Source organism: Fusarium venenatum (genome assembly GCF_020744135.1).
Source record: "Fusarium venenatum strain MPI-CAGE-CH-0201 chromosome Unknown EDB82scaffold_3, whole genome shotgun sequence".
Classification (NCBI taxonomy): Eukaryota; Fungi; Ascomycota; class Sordariomycetes; order Hypocreales; family Nectriaceae; genus Fusarium; species Fusarium venenatum.
Window position 1 is genome coordinate 7,902,391 of NW_027072131.1, and position 15,375 is coordinate 7,917,765.

Sequence of the window (15,375 nt, forward strand, 5' to 3'; positions counted from 1 at the left end):
TTCCATTTAAAATAATTCCATGCGATTTATACTTTATACAAGTTTCATCTTGTCCGTTATATCCGTTTAAAGATACTCCCCAACTCCATTCTGCTCCGTACGGCATGACCCGCATACCCTTGCATCAACTACCGTTATCTTATCGCGCTGTCGATCATGAAAAATTTGCGCGCCAATCAAAGCAGATCGCGAATAATCCAATTTTCTCCAAATAAAAGATCAAGTGACGTAAATTAATCGGAACAAAACATCTGCCGATCCATTCACGGTCCGATTCAAGAGATAAAGATGGGGTCATAAATGTTCAATTGGTAATGTACAACTAAAATCATCGCTAATAAAAAATGGTCATTGGTAGGTATCGTCGCTTAAGCAATGGGTTCGCAGGTAAAGACACCGCGGACCTCACCGTGGTGGAACTTGAGGATCTAAGGGTTTGTTAGCGAGTGTGGATCGTAAAGATAACAAGAGGCAAACTTACAATGTCGTCAATGGAAGCGTAGGTTCCACCAACAAGGACAATCATGCCAATGATAAAGATCAGACCATTGGCGATGGCGAGGGGAAGGTTTTCCTTGGAGTACCAGGGTCCCTTGCAGATGAGCATGAACCACATAATGGCAGGGAAGTAGAAAGTGAAACCCGAGATGAAGAGGGAGGAGGAGATGGACAGAAGATCGTTGAAGAAGGGGATAGCCTCGGCGATGACGAAAGCAACAATGGTGATGACAGTGACGAGACCCAACCAAGTGATCCAGCCCATCTTGGTGTTGATGTAGCGGATGATGGAGTCCTTGAAGACACGCCCGTGAATGTAGCGACCAACGACTGTGGTGTTGATGGATCCAGAAATGAAGATGACGGGAAGGGCAACACCAAAGGCGATCTTGGAGACGAGGTCACCGGCAGAGAGAAGAGCGGGAGACTTGACATCCTGGCCGACAAAGGCATAGATGAGAGCACCGGTAAGAGTGTAGATACCAATCTCAATCAGACCAAGAGACCAGATAGACTTGACATAGTCGCCAGGGGTGTGCATCTCATCCATGAAGCTGAATTGGCAGACAGCAAAAGAGTAGGCAAAGACAATGTTGGTGATGGCGATAAAGGCGTCGGTGAAGCTGAGGTTGTCCTTGGGCCAGGCTGACCAGTTGACAGAGGACATACCACCGACGGAATCTCTGGCCTGAATACCGGTAGCGATAATGGTGATGGCGACAGCGAGGATGATGGAGACAAAGTCGATGTAACCAAGGATGGCAACCTCGGCGAATGAGGGAGGGATAGCGACAATGAGGAGGATAATCGCGGAGACGACACCAAAGACAACAGAGCATGTTCCATTATCGGTAAGGTTGAGGAAGGCGATTGTTCCTGTCAAGCAGTGGGATCCGACGAGGAAGATGAGTTGGAGAGAGAACATGACACCGACGAGCTAAGAATGTTAGAATTGAAGACATTAACGTATCGAGTAGCTTACCTCGTATCCGAACTTGCCAAACATGAGTTTTCCAGCATCGGCATAGTGAGAAACCTGGGGGTAGGCAAGCTTAACTTGACCGACGACGTGAGAAGTGTAGATGGCAACGAAGCCGAGACCGACAGTAAGAATAACACCAGCAACCATGCCAAGAGTAGCGAAAGCAGAGGGAAGCGACAAGCATCCAAGGGCAATAGCCTCGACGATCAAAACGACCGTCAATCTCTTCCATCCAAGACGGTGGAAATGGGCGTTACCCTCTGCAGCCTTTTGCTTCTCCATGTCGCAAACGGCGATCTCGCCTGCACTGTTGTCGAACATGTCTGGTACTGAGTGTCTCTTCTTGTCTGTGGGAGCCTGTTGCTCAGTCTGGTGAATTTGGTCCATGGTGATTGTAGTATGGGGGTTGAAGATGGAGAGAGAGATGATGAGAGACAAAAGGAGGAATGGACACAATATAAAGAAAAAGGCAAGATAAGAGGAAGAAACCGAGAATGAGGCCGATCTTTGTAGTCGCGGAGGAAGAGTCTGTGGGTCAGAGATATGGTCGTGTACGGTCCACCCGATGACTAGACAAGAGGCGATTCTTGCCTGGGCCCAGTTTCTGTGACATGTTGAATCTCCTCATCTTGGGAGAGACTACCCCAGACTCGAACGCTTCATCCCCAGGTCGTTGCATTTCTCTCTCGTAAAATGAAGCTCTATGCGGTGCCGAATCTCCGTCCTCATGAGGCTCGAGCTTGGATGCTGGTCTTTCGATTACATAAAGCGGGTCGGGAAAGAGCCTCATACGGGCATTTGCTTGGCTGCAGTCGGGTTTGCATTAGTCAAGAATACTCCCGATGGATTCTCCCCAGAGTTGGTCCCAGAAATGGTTCCAGTTGACATAGATTCTCCGCAAAGAGGCGAGAGATTAAGTTGAGGAGACTGCACGTTTTTACGTACACGTTACTGTTCCAAAATGCGGAGAGGAGGATTCATGTTGGGGGAGTTTTGAATCAAGTGCCGAGAGGCATCTTCAACACGCCAAGACGTTGAATCTTGGCCAGGTCGGCTCCGTGAGGATATCGCACGAGTCGGTACGTCAGTCGCATCCGAAGAGTTTTTTTCAGCGGCTTGGCCGAGTTCTGCTTGGCACAGAAACCACACGAGAACCCTTCTCGAAGGGTGCTAGCCAGGGGTGAAGGTGTTCAATTGGTTCGTGGGGAGATGATAAAGGTTTGCAGGGGCTTAATAGCGCCCCCAATGGTAAGCAAAAAGCATTGACCATGAGGGTTTTCCCTTTGATAGCGCGGCTGCGCGGGCGTTGGCGATGAATTCGGAGAATGTGTTATGCAGATGGTACGATGGATGGATGGACGGCTGAGGCGCGGCTAATCACTTGACTCGGGGGTGTGACTCTCTCTAACCTACAGAGGTTGGTCACTAGACGTCAGTGGACAGTTACTGGAATTTACTGAGCCATCACTGAACCGCCACTAAACCGCCACTAAACCACCACTAAATACCTGATCATCAACACCACTAAACAGGTGCTCAATCACTGACCCCAACTGTACTCCAAACTTCACCTCTCAAACCCTGGAGATGAATCTCGGTATTCGGCGTTTCCTTCCTATATAAACCATCAATGCACAAAAAGCATCGCCTATCTAAAAAGGCCTATCTTGATAATAATCCGTCATTGAAACACAACCGATTACTCACGTTGCTCTCACATTGGCTCGACAGATTTTTCTCTCGTAATATCTGTGGAACCGAGAAAAAACTTGCTGCTCACAGACCAGGTAGATCTAAATGGAACGAGTCAATGAAACTTTCCGTAAACGGCCGACCCCGGTATAAGCATTAGGAGAGTCAGTCTAGACTCTGGAATGTCAAGGAAAGTAAAGATCAGAAGAGGGTCAATGATGAATTTGGGGAAATTGTTCAGTTCTTTCGACGGCAGTTGATGGATCCTTGGCAGACAACGGTTGCACTATTTTATGCAGGCTGGCTCAGGGTGGCCCGGTGAGGTAAGATCCATGCCGATCAGCTGACGTAGGGTAGATGACGACGTGAAGCTCTCATTTTTGCTGTACAATGATCAATCTGTCTAATTTCTGAGACAATTTAGGTCTTACTATTAGTAGGTATTTTGTGTAATTGTGAAGATGTGTTTTATACTTTGGAAATCGGTAAAACCACCATTGAACGGATGCAAATACTCTGGATGACAACCGTTAAAGAACCCACAATAACGAGATTCAACGTTCATATGAGATATGCATAACCGTTCATCACTCCAGGATCAGGGTATGAGAAAACCAGTATTATTAACTCTAAACACTCGCTGGGATATCTTTTTACCACTAAACACTCAACTCCAGAAAGCAAATCAAACATCAGGTGACCCCATAACAACCTGAACAGGAACCATCAAGTCAATCTTGACATCTCCCTCCAGGACAACCTTGACAGTATACGCTCTTGAGACAATACAAGAGTGAAACGTCGGCACAAACATCTTATCAACAGTAGGTAACTCAAAAGGAAGTTGTACTGTAGCCGTGTGAAAGACAGGCGATGACTTTGTAGACTGCATATCCACATTCTGAGTCCACTCCATCTTGGTTTCAACCTTTGGCAGAGCAACTGAATAAGGATATCCAAAGTTGGCAACTTGTGATCCCATAGTAGGTAGATTTCGCATCGGTTGGTCTCGGAACCAAGTATGTGAATAAACCTTCATAGACGCCGATGTAATCTGAGGAGGAATCACATCCGCAGAAGAAGGCTCAAACGTGAAACTTATAGGAATACAAGATCCAGTCGCCTCATAACCCTCCTTGCTGAGATGTACAGCAGCAGGTTGAGCCGCCACAGCAGAAATCCGTCCTTGCGAGGTAGAAAAGATATTCTTTCGCACCTTTTTCGACTTTTCGATTTTGTAAAGATCGTCTCGTTCGGTGATGTTCAGGGGTGGTTCTTCGAAAGATGTAGGTATAACGTTGATGCGGTGATAGTTTCCAAGGATAGCTTGGAATCCGGTTTTGGTTCGTGCAAGAACAAATGCTTTGACGCTGTAGCTAACTCGTGCCATGTTTGGAGCCATGTCGTCTTTCTCCCAGCCTCCTAGTGTAGGAGGAAGAGCCATGTGTCGTTCCCATACATCTTCGGAGACGGTCGAGTGAGTGCAGGCTTTGGAGGTGAGATGAGCTGGGACGTTAAAAATAAAAGGAAAAGTATATGTTGTTCCAGCTGAAAGAATGTTGGATGAAGGATATTCGGATTCGTCGATGGGCATCTCAAGTCGAAGGAATCGATGGCTCGTCATGTGTGTCATATCAGGACCATCCCTTCTTGTTTCGCTTATTCCATCGAGAGAGATATCAACATGATCGAATCGAGTGTTTCTCGCAGGTGTAATAGAAACAACACCAGATACCTCCGAGTTGGTGGTGTACACCTTTGAGTTGAAGTGACGGTTGATGGAAATCTGTACTACAGGTTTCCTGGACATCTTGCCCTTTAGTGTAGCAGCCAAAGCATGAGCTGCTCCCCAAGGTTGGCAACTTCCATCTCGATGAATACCAAGATGTTCATACTCTGGAGGAGTTGTAGGTAGTTTTGCGACTTGAACGTCGACGTGAGACGAAAAGGGGTTTTCAGCGAGTGACATTTTGATGACAATATACTTGAAGCTAAACAAGTTGATGTGCTTAAAGATGTACTCCAAGATTTGATTGAATGTAACAAAGTTGACCACAGCCTTTATATATATATCAATCAATGTCTTCTCTGCGCCCTGCCGTGATTGACCCATTGTGACTGATCCATACCGTGTTAGCTTGACAAGTACAAGTTGTAGGGCGCATTTCGACATGCGCCGACTTCGGTTATCAATCAACGAATAGATCGATTACATCACCTTGAATAGTAGAATGTTGATAGTCTAAGCTTATTCAGATTTTAGTTCTCTTGTTGCTTTTTTGTACTATTTTATCTGATTGATAAAGTTCAAGTTGATGTCGTCGAAATCTCCAATTCTTCTACAGACCCACCGTAGATGTCTTGATCAGTGGAGCCTCTCATGTTTTGTACGTAAAAATCGAGCGATCAGTTTCTAGTCTGTCACTGGCATCAATATTGCTGAATATCTTTTGTTCTCACCATCATCAAATGGAAGCTATTCATCCGCGGCTGACATTTCATCCGACAACGGACATGATCAAAAGAGATTGTCTTAACCAAAATTATCACATTGACTCTGAAATTGAGTCACCAGACAATAAAAAAAGCCACAGCTGTTAAGCGAAGACTCGAAAGGTAAGTTTTGGCGCAATTCTCCATTATTAATCCACCAGCCCTCCATGTCTTGTCGACTACGCCCTGTGAAGTCAACGCCCTTTGTGTCAATGGCGCAATATGTACATGAATACAGTGTAAAGCAATGAGTAAGCGAAAAAAAAAAAAAAATCTACCAAGAGGACCATGATGGTCTATGTCCAATGCAGTTAATGCATCATACACTGTTTAAGTGTCATGTGAAAAATATTTATCTTATCTCTCTTATCTTATCGTAAAAGTCTGCCCCGCGGTCAACACCACAAATTATCACCAAACCCCACGCAAACAATCACTCCCAATCAATTAAATCACCATGGCTTCAGACGCACCCGCCTTCAAGCCTATTCACAGCCTTGTACTCGATACAGGCCCTCTTATCAAGAACGACCCTCCTGCGAATACCCTCCGCGCCAAAGCCGAGCAACTTTACACTCTCCCCGTCATTATTTCCGAAATCCGAGATGCCGCCACTCGATCGAGAGTAGAGACGACTCTTCTCCCTTTTGTTACTCTTCGATCGCCCAAACCAGAAAGTGTCAAGGTTATTCGTGATTTTGCGCGCAGAACTGGTGATCTGGCTGTTCTCAGCAAGCCCGATATTGAAGTTTTGGCTTTGGGTTATGAACTTGAGTGTGAGAGAAATGGAGGAGATTGGAGGTTGAGGAAAGTTCCTGGTCAAAAGAGTGTGAATGGAAAACCGCCCAAGGCTGCTGAGAAGGAGGAGTCTTTGGAGAATGCTGTTGATAAGTTGACTATCGAGCCCGTCGCAGAGCCTGCCCAGGAGCCTGTCGAGCCTCCTGTCGAGTCTGAGACTGTCGCAGAGTCCGAAACCGAAAAGACAGAGATCAAGGACACAGAGGCGACTACAGAGACTACAGAGACTACACAGACTGCAGAGGCCACAGTGACAGAGACAGAGGCACCCAAAGAGCCCGTCACAGAGACCGCAGAGACGGCCGAACCCGTCAAAGAGCCCACAGACACCGAGTCACCCCAAACTTCCGGCGAAAAAGTCGACGAGTCCATCGAAGCCGTCGAAGAAGCCTCTGAAGACGAAGCCTCCGACGACGAAGGTGGCTGGATCACACCCTCCAACCTCAAGAAACACCAAGCAGCATCCGCCGGCGCAGCTCTCCCTTCAACTCCTGTCCAAAAAACCCTCCAAGCCGCCGTTCTCACCTCTGATTACGCCATGCAAAACGTCGCTCTACGAATGAACCTCAACCTCGTCGCACCCTCCCTCGCACGAATCACACATCTCAAGAACTGGGTTCTACGCTGCCACGGCTGCTTCAAGATCACAAAAGAGATGGACAAGCAGTTCTGTCCTACCTGTGGACAACCCACACTCATGCGCACAAGTTGCTCAACCGACGAGCACGGAAACTTCAAGGTTCATCTCAAGAAGAACTTTCAGTGGAATAACCGAGGCAACGTCTACAGTGTTCCCAAACCAGTTCACGGGTCCGCTAATGGACGTCTTGCCAAGCATGCCGGAGGACAAAACAATTGGGGTACGAATCTCATTTTCGCAGAGGATCAGAAGGAATTCACAAGGGCGGGCGAAGAGCAAAAAAGGCAGAGAAAGAAGGACATCATGGATCAAGATTATCTTCCTGATATCTTAACGGGACATCGATCTAGTGGCGGTGGAAAGATTCGCGTAGGAGCGGGACGAAATGTCAACTCCAAAAAGAAGCACTAGAGAAAGTAGACGAGAAGAAAAAAAGACTTGATTTTGAAACACTACTGTGTCTTAAACGCCCATGACCTAATACCGTAACGCCATGCGACTGATCCTAGTGTAGACTGTGCGATCTGTCGCAATTTTCCAACGAGTCTGATCGAGCTATTGAGCCATGATTTACCTCCACCGATTCGAAAGCCGCGATTGTTTTATGCTCTGAAAGCCATGATTGATCCCAGCGATTCGAGTCTTGGGTGGGTCGTCTGCAGAATCTGTCGATCGTCGGGTTTGACCGTGTCTTCGAGTCTATAGCCTTGAGTCGATCATCGATGCATTCGAGTAATTTATTCCTCCTCTGCAAAAGCATTAGTAACTAAAACTTTCATGTCTATCAATTCACATACTCTGCTGAGTCAAGAGAAGCTCGAAACGGCGCTTAAGAGTAACGCGCTGGCGCGACCACTTGTCGTCGGGAGAGAAACGAGCAGGGTGAGCAGACTTGGTGACCTGTCCCTGAGCGACCTTCTTCAAGGTGTAAAGGCGGTTGCCTTGAGCGTCGAGAGTGTACATCAGATGCATTGTGGCGGTTTGAGGAGTGTTTGGAGACTGGTGGTGGTATTGTTGTTGCGATTGTCTTGGGGTGAAGCTTCAAATTGATGCAACAGAATTTTTTGACGGGGCTGAGGTCACGTGCAAGGCTTATCGTTATCGGGACGCAGTCAGTGGAGACCTCTAGAAGCGGTATCCACTCAAATTACAGTATGCATTCAGATTACAGCAATTAAACTTATTCGCAACAAATGTTTATTCAAAGTAATTAAGCTAAGGACAGACGCAGTTGGCTAATATCCATAGATTTAATTTCATCCTCCTCTCAAACCCTTCTCGAAACGATTGTGCATCACTTGAAAGTAGGACTGACAGGCTCTCCAACTCGAGCACTCTTGGATCCAGCCCATCCCTCACGCTCGTAGAAACGAAAGACAAGATCATAATCCTCGAAATCGTGAACGATACGATCGATTCTACGATATCCTCGGACGGGATCAACAAGGCGCTTGGCAGCCCAGTTGGAAGGCTCGTCATCACCCATGCAGTATGGGTTCTGCGCAGCCCCCTTGGCCTCGAAGAGAGTCACGCTGAAACGACCGGGCTTGAAGATGTCCACCACGTGCTCAATGATTTCAGTGGTGGTTCGTCCACTCTGTCCACCGGGAACGTTGGTCTCGAAAGAAGCAAACGAACACTGGGGCTCAGGAGTGACGTGGACGGTAAAGTAGTGCTCACCCTTGCCTCCCTCGGCCGAAGAAGGAGGAGGAACAACACCGTTGGCGGAAAAGCCGCAGGGGCTGAACAAGTACGCGTCCACTCGGGCGTCGGGATACTGGGATGTTGGGTAGACGCTGGAGAGGCCGCAACTCTCCGAAACGACAGTTCCCAATGCGTGACCCTCGGTGGTGAGAGCCTCGACAGAGTCAAGCATGTTGCTGTCGGCGTCATTGGCGAAAACGTCCACTTCGTCAACATCCTCGCCAAGTCCACCAAGACTATTGATGGCTTCCTTGCGAGCATTCTTTGCCTCGGCAGCCATCTTGTCGCTTGCGACCGCACTCGCGTGCGACAGATAGAACTGCTTGGCATTCTCCGGATCAAGATCGGTCATGAGGATTTCCAGAGTCTCGTCGTGGTAGGTACCAGGAATGGGCGCAAACTGGGTTCCCACGGGAATCTTGGTTCCTTCAATCTCGGACTGGGGAGTACGAGGAGGAGTAAGAGCCTGCTGATTGGGCGAGGTGAGGTACAAGTACCAATGATCACCGTTCATCTTGCCCACCATATAGGCACTGCCACCATCAAACATGTCGTCAAGATACTTGACCTCCTGCTTCCAGCTACGGTGAGGACCCTGCTGCCTATCAGGGAACAAAAAGTTCTTGCGACTGTAAAAAACGCGGTACGGGGTCGCGGCGGCCTTGATATCGTCGGCCGAATTGGCATTGTGGTATGGGAAACCGTACTTGGCAGCAATGTGAAGCATGCGCTGAAGACCAAGAAGAAGAGTGGTGGTTCCACAGGTCTTGAGAATGATCTTGTGAGGAAAGACAAACATGCTCGACTCGGAGAGAAGGTAAGCGTCCATGTTCTCAGACTCGAGAACAGACAAGACCTTGCAGTTAACCATGTCAAGCATGGGGACCCAAGTATCAGCAGGAACAGCCTTTAATCCATTGGCGGCGGCGGTAGGAGGCAGAGTCGAGGGGCTAGGAGCGAACCAAACCTCGAGAAGCTTCTCGGGACCTTCGAAGGCGTTTGTCGAGTCGAGGTCGGCGGCCACATCATGGTTGATTGTCAGATGGGGAGTGGCCGAGGCAGGCGAGAAGGTGCAGTTGTTGGGAACCGAAGCGGACAGCATTGTAGCGGCTAGGAGAGGTTTTCTTTGCCCAGATGGCAGAGTCCGCGGAGCACTAGCTGCCGCTCAAACAGACTATGCGGCGTCTGTTTGAGAGAGTAGGCCCACAGGTACGGGGGCTTGTTCAGATGCTGGCGGAGCCAGCAGCAATCGATTCGGGGGGTAGCTAACGTCTTCAAGGACGTTAAGGAGGACGGGAGCGGTTGAAGAATAACTTCTGTGGCGGAATTGTGCAGTTAAAGTTTAGTGATCTGGTACGTGGGAGTAACGGGTGCTATCGGGGCCTGTAGAACATTAGAACACATTGAATCAGTAAGAGATGACGGATTAAAACTCACTTGGATGGTCGAGAGAACAGGAAGCGCAAAAGATCCGTCGGCCGCATAGAAGCCCAGGAAATATACAGAAAAGTCAGTGACGATCAAGAACCGTCGATGTCTTTTGGACTGAAAAGGTTAGATGCGTTTCGACATTGATTTGTCGCGTGAGGTCTTTTTTCGCAATGACGATGCCCGCGAAGGAAGAAAAGTCTGGGGTAAGAAAACAAAACAAAATAGATCAGCGAGATTTATTTGTTTTCTCTGTCGGTGAGAGAATTTTTAACAAGAAGAGGGAGAGAGGGGGTCGGTTGGGTTTGTGGTGGGTTGGGTAGGTTTGTATTTTTTTTTTTTACCTACTCTCTGACTGTGATCCCGATCCAATGTGCTAAGGTCTCAATCAGACGGTGCGTAACGGTTAACGGAAGCACAGCCCGGTCAGAGCATAAGAATTAACAACTACGTAACTAGGTACCTGTTCTTTTTATGGTTACAGTTTAGTGGCAGGTATCTCCAAGTGTTCAATGCTTCTCGGGGATGTAAGGTTGTGCCCCGGGTTGTAACCTGATTTTGTGCTCTTGAGACCTAAACGAGGTGAATGCATGATAATTTCTGTCTGATCACGAAAAATCCCACCGACGCTGAACCTGATTCGGTTGAGACTATTAACGTTTTGACTGGTTTAGCAAAAGACTTTTTGGTGGGGGCAAAAGGGCTAGAGCTGGCATCCTTGCATGGCCATAATGTGGACGTCATTGTCTGGACGGGAATGGCTGTGCTTCAGGCACATGCTGAAGAAGTAATCGGTTCATCGGCCAGATGTCCGTTGTAATTTGATGTGGTTCATGTCCTAACTTTCCACATTAACCAACACCTTGTCCGTAATATCCTTAAACACATGGAATAGTGAACAATCCTGGTACTTGTCCACCAAATTCCCCCCTTCCTCTCGTACCTCTCTCGTAGAAATATCCTTCCCTCCAACAGTCGTACCAGACGGGTAGGTCGGCCTTTGTCCCTCCTCCAGCAACGCAATAAACTGTGCATCCATCGGCACAGACCCTAGAAATGGAACGTTGAACTCTTCGGCCATGGACTTTCCTCCCCCGGACCCAAAGATGTCGGTGCATTCGGAACAGTGCGGACAAACGTAACCGCTCATGTTTTCCACCACTCCGAGAACCCGAATGTTTGTCTTGGTACAAAAGTTGAGCTCCTTGCGTACGTCGGCTGTAGCAACTGCTTGTGGTGTTGTAACGACGACTGCGCCCGCGACTTGTCCCAGCGTAGCGTCTTTTTGAAGCGTCTCGGCGAGAGAAATGTGTTCGTCGCTTGTTCCTGGTGGTGTGTCGATGAGTAGATAATCTGTTTCATCCCAGAGTACGTCCTTGAGGAATTGTCGGATCATTGCCGTCTTTTTCGGTCCTCTCCAGACAACAGCGTCACCTCTTTTCGGAAGAAGAAAACCCAAACTCATCGCATGCAGACTCCCTAGCCCTTTTGACTCATCGCCTTCGTGAACCAGTACAGGCGCCCATCCTCCAGGAACTTGAGTGACCTTTGATGACTCAATTGAGAGCATGCGCGGAATTGAAGGACCTGTCAAATCGACATCGAGAATACCAACGGAATGACCAGCTGATGTGAGCGACAATGCTAATTGTGTTGTAACTGATGATTTGCCTACTCCTCCTTTGCCTGAAAGGACCTAAAGGCGTCAGTTAAGCATAGGGTAGGAGAACAGGGTAACATACCAGGATGATGTGTTTGACTTTTGCGAGGCCCATTCTGTATAGAATGTGTTATCGTGCCTAAGATATGTTGTTTGATGGATGATAGATAAATCAAGTCAATGAGGCGAATGTGAATATCGTCAATTGTTGATTAGAAAGCCATTTACTAAGCCGTTGAAGAGATTGGCGGGAGACACAACCCCGCTATCGATCTAAGCTCCGTAGTCGGCAACAGACGAAGTCTTTAGGTACAAGTCCACTAAATTTGAAGCCTAAATGGGAATAACAGCACCAGAAATAAATATTCAAAACCAACTGTATTTTCATCGCATCTACTATATAATAAATCATTTGAACTATTGAATCCGCATTAAATGGCATTTTATGCCCAAATCATAGCCATGACCAATTCATGGCTTGTTTCCCAGGGTATCTTTCAGTATCATGATCAAAGCCACTTTTCCGACCAAAACGCGCCGTCCAAGTAGCAGCCCATGCCACTGTTTTGTTCCTAGGCTTCCCGCCACCAGTCCCGTATACCAAACTCCTTTTTGACAAAAGCAAAAGTTAAAACCAAAAGAGAAAAAGTAAAAAAAGAAAGGAAAGAAACAAATGCCTGCAGAGTACACGTCAAAGCGCATACTCCCTGCTCTTGGCACCTTATAAACCCCTGCAAAAAGACATCTTATCTCATGCCGCACCCCCGTCAGCCAAGCCTTGTCTCAGCTAGTCCCAGCACACTGTTTCTTTGCTGTTATCAGTGCACACTTCCGTGCGGCTCAAGTCTGAGTTTCGTCCCTCATCGACTACCCTTGCGATAAGGAGATGCCGAAGGGGGAACTTGAGCTGGAGAATCCATGAGGAACTGGATGGCTTCTCGCTTGCACATGACAATAGGCTTGCTCTTAGGACAGTAGCCTAGTAGTTGAGCATGCTCGGGAAGAGTTTCGGGTACGGCGTCGATGAAGCGAATAATAGGACCGCCATCGAAAGTAAGTCCGATAACTTGAGCCTTGTACTCATCATCGTCTGTCTCTTCATCGGGATTGACCGAGATTGTGTTACTGCTTTGTGTTAGCTTGGCGTGTAACATAAAACGGGTAGAGATATCTTACGCTTGACTCATGGGAGGACCCATCATGTCGTCAAAGTCATTCTTGCGACGTTGGCGCCTATTCTTGATTCGCTTCTTGGTGCAGTCGTGGAAGAGGTGAAGGAAACCGGCAATGACAAGAACCGGTGTACCAAGAGCAAGGGCCCATGGTCTGGTTTTGTTAGCGAAGTGGATATATAGATCAGAAGACTAGAACTTACGGATGCTGTCGTCCTCGAAGAGTATGGGCCAGAGCAAGGATAATTCCAATCATGGCAATCAAGGATCCGACTTGGATCATAGTCCATGTAGACCAGTACAAAGAAATAAGATCCTCGCCATCGCAAAATTGTAGTGCTAGAATGCAGTACGCTTCCATGACAACGATGGCGGTTGACACAGTGACACATCCAAGACACATAAAAACAGATTGCCGTATACGTTTCGTTCGCGCCGAAAGGTTATGAGGAAGCTTCTCGGTAGCTGCTTGCGCTCTGTTATTGTTAGATGAGTTATAAATATCAAAGATTGATAACATACCGGATGTACGTCCAAGAAGCGATGAACAGAACTAATAGGTTGGACACAAACATGGTCCAGTAAATAATCTTGAACTGCCATCGTACCAGATGAGAAGCAAAGCTAGCATATTGGACACAGAGCTCAGGGTTTGGGTCTTGTCGAGTAAATAGGGAAGACATGATGTTTGAAGTGAAGTCTGGTGAAGAAAGGGAAACAGTCTGGACCAAATGGAAGAACCCAGGGGTCCTTATACCTGGGGAACCTCTGAACAGGCCTTGGCGAGAATCAGAATGTCTGTGATATGGAACACAAGAAAAGACCGACCCGCTTACTATTGAGTCTGAGCATGCCTTGGTTCATAGAGACGCGCAATTACACATCTTGGTGTTGCCTGCCAAGAACGCCTAAGAAGCGATCATCCTTGATAGTACTACTAGGTCCATGGCTTGTTTGCTTGTCACTGTAGACTCAACTATCCGTCTTGGCTTGGGTCAAAAGGGGTGTTTGGGTTTTTTTCTTGTCCAAACACGAGGGAGTGTGGATGATTTGATTGGGTTAGAGGGAGATCTGAGATTGTGTTACACCCAAGATCGGGCAGCTATCTCTCAAGGGTGTGCCGTACTCCTTGCTTGAGCTTAGTTTGCGACTCGAGTAGAGGTTCAAGTTGCCAAGGATTGAGGCAACTGAGGTCTGTGGGTACAAGGAGGTACGTATTGAGGCTGTGAAAGTTGTCATGCCAAGTCGGGGCACTTTAGACTCAAACTAGGCCTCTAATCTCTCTTCCGCGGGAACAGACCTTTTACCTATGTATGGTTTCCAGGGGACCCCAGACATTATGACTGCCCGATAAGAACCCAACGACTCGGTTAAGCCCAGTAATTAAACTATTCATTTAAAGGCTGAAACGTTTTTATCTCCCTGAATGAAAAATTGAAAAATTCTAGAAATGACGAAAGAGGGAGCCAAGTACAAGGTATGTATGACAAGTCGTGGCATTTCCATGGTCGTGTCACTCTCAACACTTTTTGTCCCTTTCTCCTCTTTTTCTTCTCCTCATTAACTAGACCTATTCCTTTCTTGATAAAACCCCAAACTCTAGCATTGCCGATCCGTCGCCAAGAACAGCCTTTCCCGCCCGCAATGGTGTGAATCAACGGCACTTGACCGCCACAAATGGACTCCAGAATCTAGACTTGCCTATCATGTTCTCAGCTATAGATCTATAGCCTGTAAATGTCATCCTCCGAGTGGTTGAATGAATACCCATGATCTACGATTTAATACGACTTTAGACAAATCCACTTATCCACCACCACCACCTTTTCCTACTCAACACTACTCTTCTACTTCATTCTATTCTATTATCGCCAAGCGTTGTGCAAACGTACAACGTCGCCGCGTAATCACGGAGTCCGAACACAACGACGGAATGCAAGCATCCAAAAAAGGTTCACTGCGGTTTTACCGTTAAAACTTATCCCTAGATTTAACTATTATTTAACCTTATCAATTGTGTCACCAACGGTTTCCAGGCCAGGCATGTGAATGTCGTCACTGTGTCCTTATCAGGATCGTCATTTCAATCCCACTTGGTGCTTAAATGACGAGTCAGCAATGTCGATCCTTGTGGCTATGTTTTCTCAATCTCTTGAGTCATTGACGCGTCTGAGACATTTGATAATCGCAATGATTAAGCTTAAGCTTATCTTGATTTAACTTATCCTTCAAAAGATCATCCCATCGCGTCATTTGATAAAGTTCCGATGTTTTTTTTCGATTCACTGTCAATTGGTTTGATTCAGAA

General features: G+C 47.2%; 7 protein-coding genes across 7 annotated transcripts; 1 reads left to right on the forward strand and 6 right to left on the reverse strand.

Moving 5' to 3' along the window:
• Positions 1 to 25: 25 nt before the first annotated feature.
• EDB82DRAFT_281761 (transmembrane amino acid transporter protein-domain-containing protein) lies at positions 26 to 2,025 on the reverse strand. The gene is made up of 3 exons (XM_025729326.2): positions 1,481 to 2,025; positions 482 to 1,435; positions 26 to 428 (listed from the first exon to the last, which is right to left on the reverse strand). Exons 1-3 carry the CDS (start codon positions 1,865 to 1,867, stop codon positions 369 to 371), a joined length of 1,401 nt encoding a protein of 466 aa, XP_025583605.2. The 5' UTR covers positions 1,868 to 2,025; the 3' UTR covers positions 26 to 368.
• A 1,832-nt stretch (positions 2,026 to 3,857) lies between these two features.
• EDB82DRAFT_434350 (uncharacterized protein) lies at positions 3,858 to 5,141 on the reverse strand (the record flags this gene model as incomplete). Its single annotated transcript, XM_025729325.2, has 1 exon — positions 3,858 to 5,141. The coding sequence occupies one exon, from the start codon at positions 5,139 to 5,141 to the stop codon at positions 3,858 to 3,860; it is 1,284 nt and encodes a 427-aa protein (XP_025583604.2).
• Positions 5,142 to 5,989: 848 nt separating this feature from the next.
• On the forward strand, positions 5,990 to 7,539 carry EDB82DRAFT_510605 (Nin one binding Zn-ribbon like-domain-containing protein). Its single transcript, XM_025729324.2, has one exon. It carries the CDS (start codon positions 6,123 to 6,125, stop codon positions 7,512 to 7,514), a length of 1,392 nt encoding a protein of 463 aa, XP_025583603.1. The 5' UTR covers positions 5,990 to 6,122; the 3' UTR covers positions 7,515 to 7,539.
• EDB82DRAFT_510607 (H/ACA ribonucleoprotein complex subunit 3) lies at positions 7,540 to 8,194 on the reverse strand. Its single transcript, XM_025729323.2, has 2 exons — positions 7,901 to 8,194; positions 7,540 to 7,851 (listed from the first exon to the last, which is right to left on the reverse strand). Exons 1-2 carry the CDS (start codon positions 8,073 to 8,075, stop codon positions 7,841 to 7,843), a joined length of 186 nt encoding a protein of 61 aa, XP_025583602.1. The 5' UTR covers positions 8,076 to 8,194; the 3' UTR covers positions 7,540 to 7,840.
• Positions 8,195 to 8,397: 203 nt separating this feature from the next.
• EDB82DRAFT_547644 (S-adenosylmethionine decarboxylase) lies at positions 8,398 to 9,909 on the reverse strand (the record flags this gene model as incomplete). The annotated part of the gene is made up of 1 exon (XM_025729322.2): positions 8,398 to 9,909. The coding sequence occupies one exon, from the start codon at positions 9,907 to 9,909 to the stop codon at positions 8,398 to 8,400; it is 1,512 nt and encodes a 503-aa protein (XP_025583601.2).
• An 803-nt stretch (positions 9,910 to 10,712) lies between these two features.
• EDB82DRAFT_510611 (cytosolic Fe-S cluster assembly factor CFD1) lies at positions 10,713 to 12,286 on the reverse strand. Its single transcript, XM_025729320.2, has 2 exons — positions 11,978 to 12,286; positions 10,713 to 11,931 (listed from the first exon to the last, which is right to left on the reverse strand). The coding sequence occupies exons 1-2, from the start codon at positions 12,008 to 12,010 to the stop codon at positions 11,074 to 11,076; spliced, it is 891 nt and encodes a 296-aa protein (XP_025583600.1). The 5' UTR covers positions 12,011 to 12,286; the 3' UTR covers positions 10,713 to 11,073.
• Positions 12,267 to 13,641, reverse strand: EDB82DRAFT_510614 (uncharacterized protein). The gene is made up of 4 exons (XM_025729319.2): positions 13,590 to 13,641; positions 13,271 to 13,543; positions 13,072 to 13,221; positions 12,267 to 13,020 (listed from the first exon to the last, which is right to left on the reverse strand). The coding sequence occupies exons 2-4, from the start codon at positions 13,468 to 13,470 to the stop codon at positions 12,756 to 12,758; spliced, it is 615 nt and encodes a 204-aa protein (XP_025583599.2). The 5' UTR covers positions 13,471 to 13,543; positions 13,590 to 13,641; the 3' UTR covers positions 12,267 to 12,755.
• Positions 13,642 to 15,375: the final 1,734 nt, after the last annotated feature.

Bases quoted from the DNA above. Each gene is read 5' to 3' on its own strand.
- EDB82DRAFT_510614 (XM_025729319.2), bottom strand. From the start codon at position 13,470: ATGTGTCTTGGATGTGTCACTGTGTCAACCGCCATCGTTGTCATGGAA. The intron at 13,222-13,270 runs GTAAGTTCTAGT...TAACAAAACCAG, and splicing joins CTTCGAGGACGACAGCATCC to ACCATGGGCCCTTGCTCTTG. The intron at 13,021-13,071 runs GTAAGATATCTC...AACACAAAGCAG, and splicing joins GGTCCTCCCATGAGTCAAGC to TAACACAATCTCGGTCAATC.
- EDB82DRAFT_510607 (XM_025729323.2), bottom strand. From the start codon at position 8,075: ATGCATCTGATGTACACTCTCGACGCTCAAGGCAACCGCCTTTACACC.
- EDB82DRAFT_281761 (XM_025729326.2), bottom strand. From the start codon at position 1,867: ATGGACCAAATTCACCAGACTGAGCAACAGGCTCCCACAGACAAGAAG. The intron at 1,436-1,480 runs GTAAGCTACTCG...TAACATTCTTAG, and splicing joins TTGGCAAGTTCGGATACGAG to CTCGTCGGTGTCATGTTCTC. The intron at 429-481 runs GTAAGTTTGCCT...ACAAACCCTTAG, and splicing joins ACGCTTCCATTGACGACATT to ATCCTCAAGTTCCACCACGG.
- EDB82DRAFT_510605 (XM_025729324.2), top strand. From the start codon at position 6,123: ATGGCTTCAGACGCACCCGCCTTCAAGCCTATTCACAGCCTTGTACTC.
- EDB82DRAFT_510611 (XM_025729320.2), bottom strand. From the start codon at position 12,010: ATGGGCCTCGCAAAAGTCAAACACATCATCCTG. The intron at 11,932-11,977 runs GTATGTTACCCT...TGACGCCTTTAG, and splicing joins AAGTCAAACACATCATCCTG to GTCCTTTCAGGCAAAGGAGG.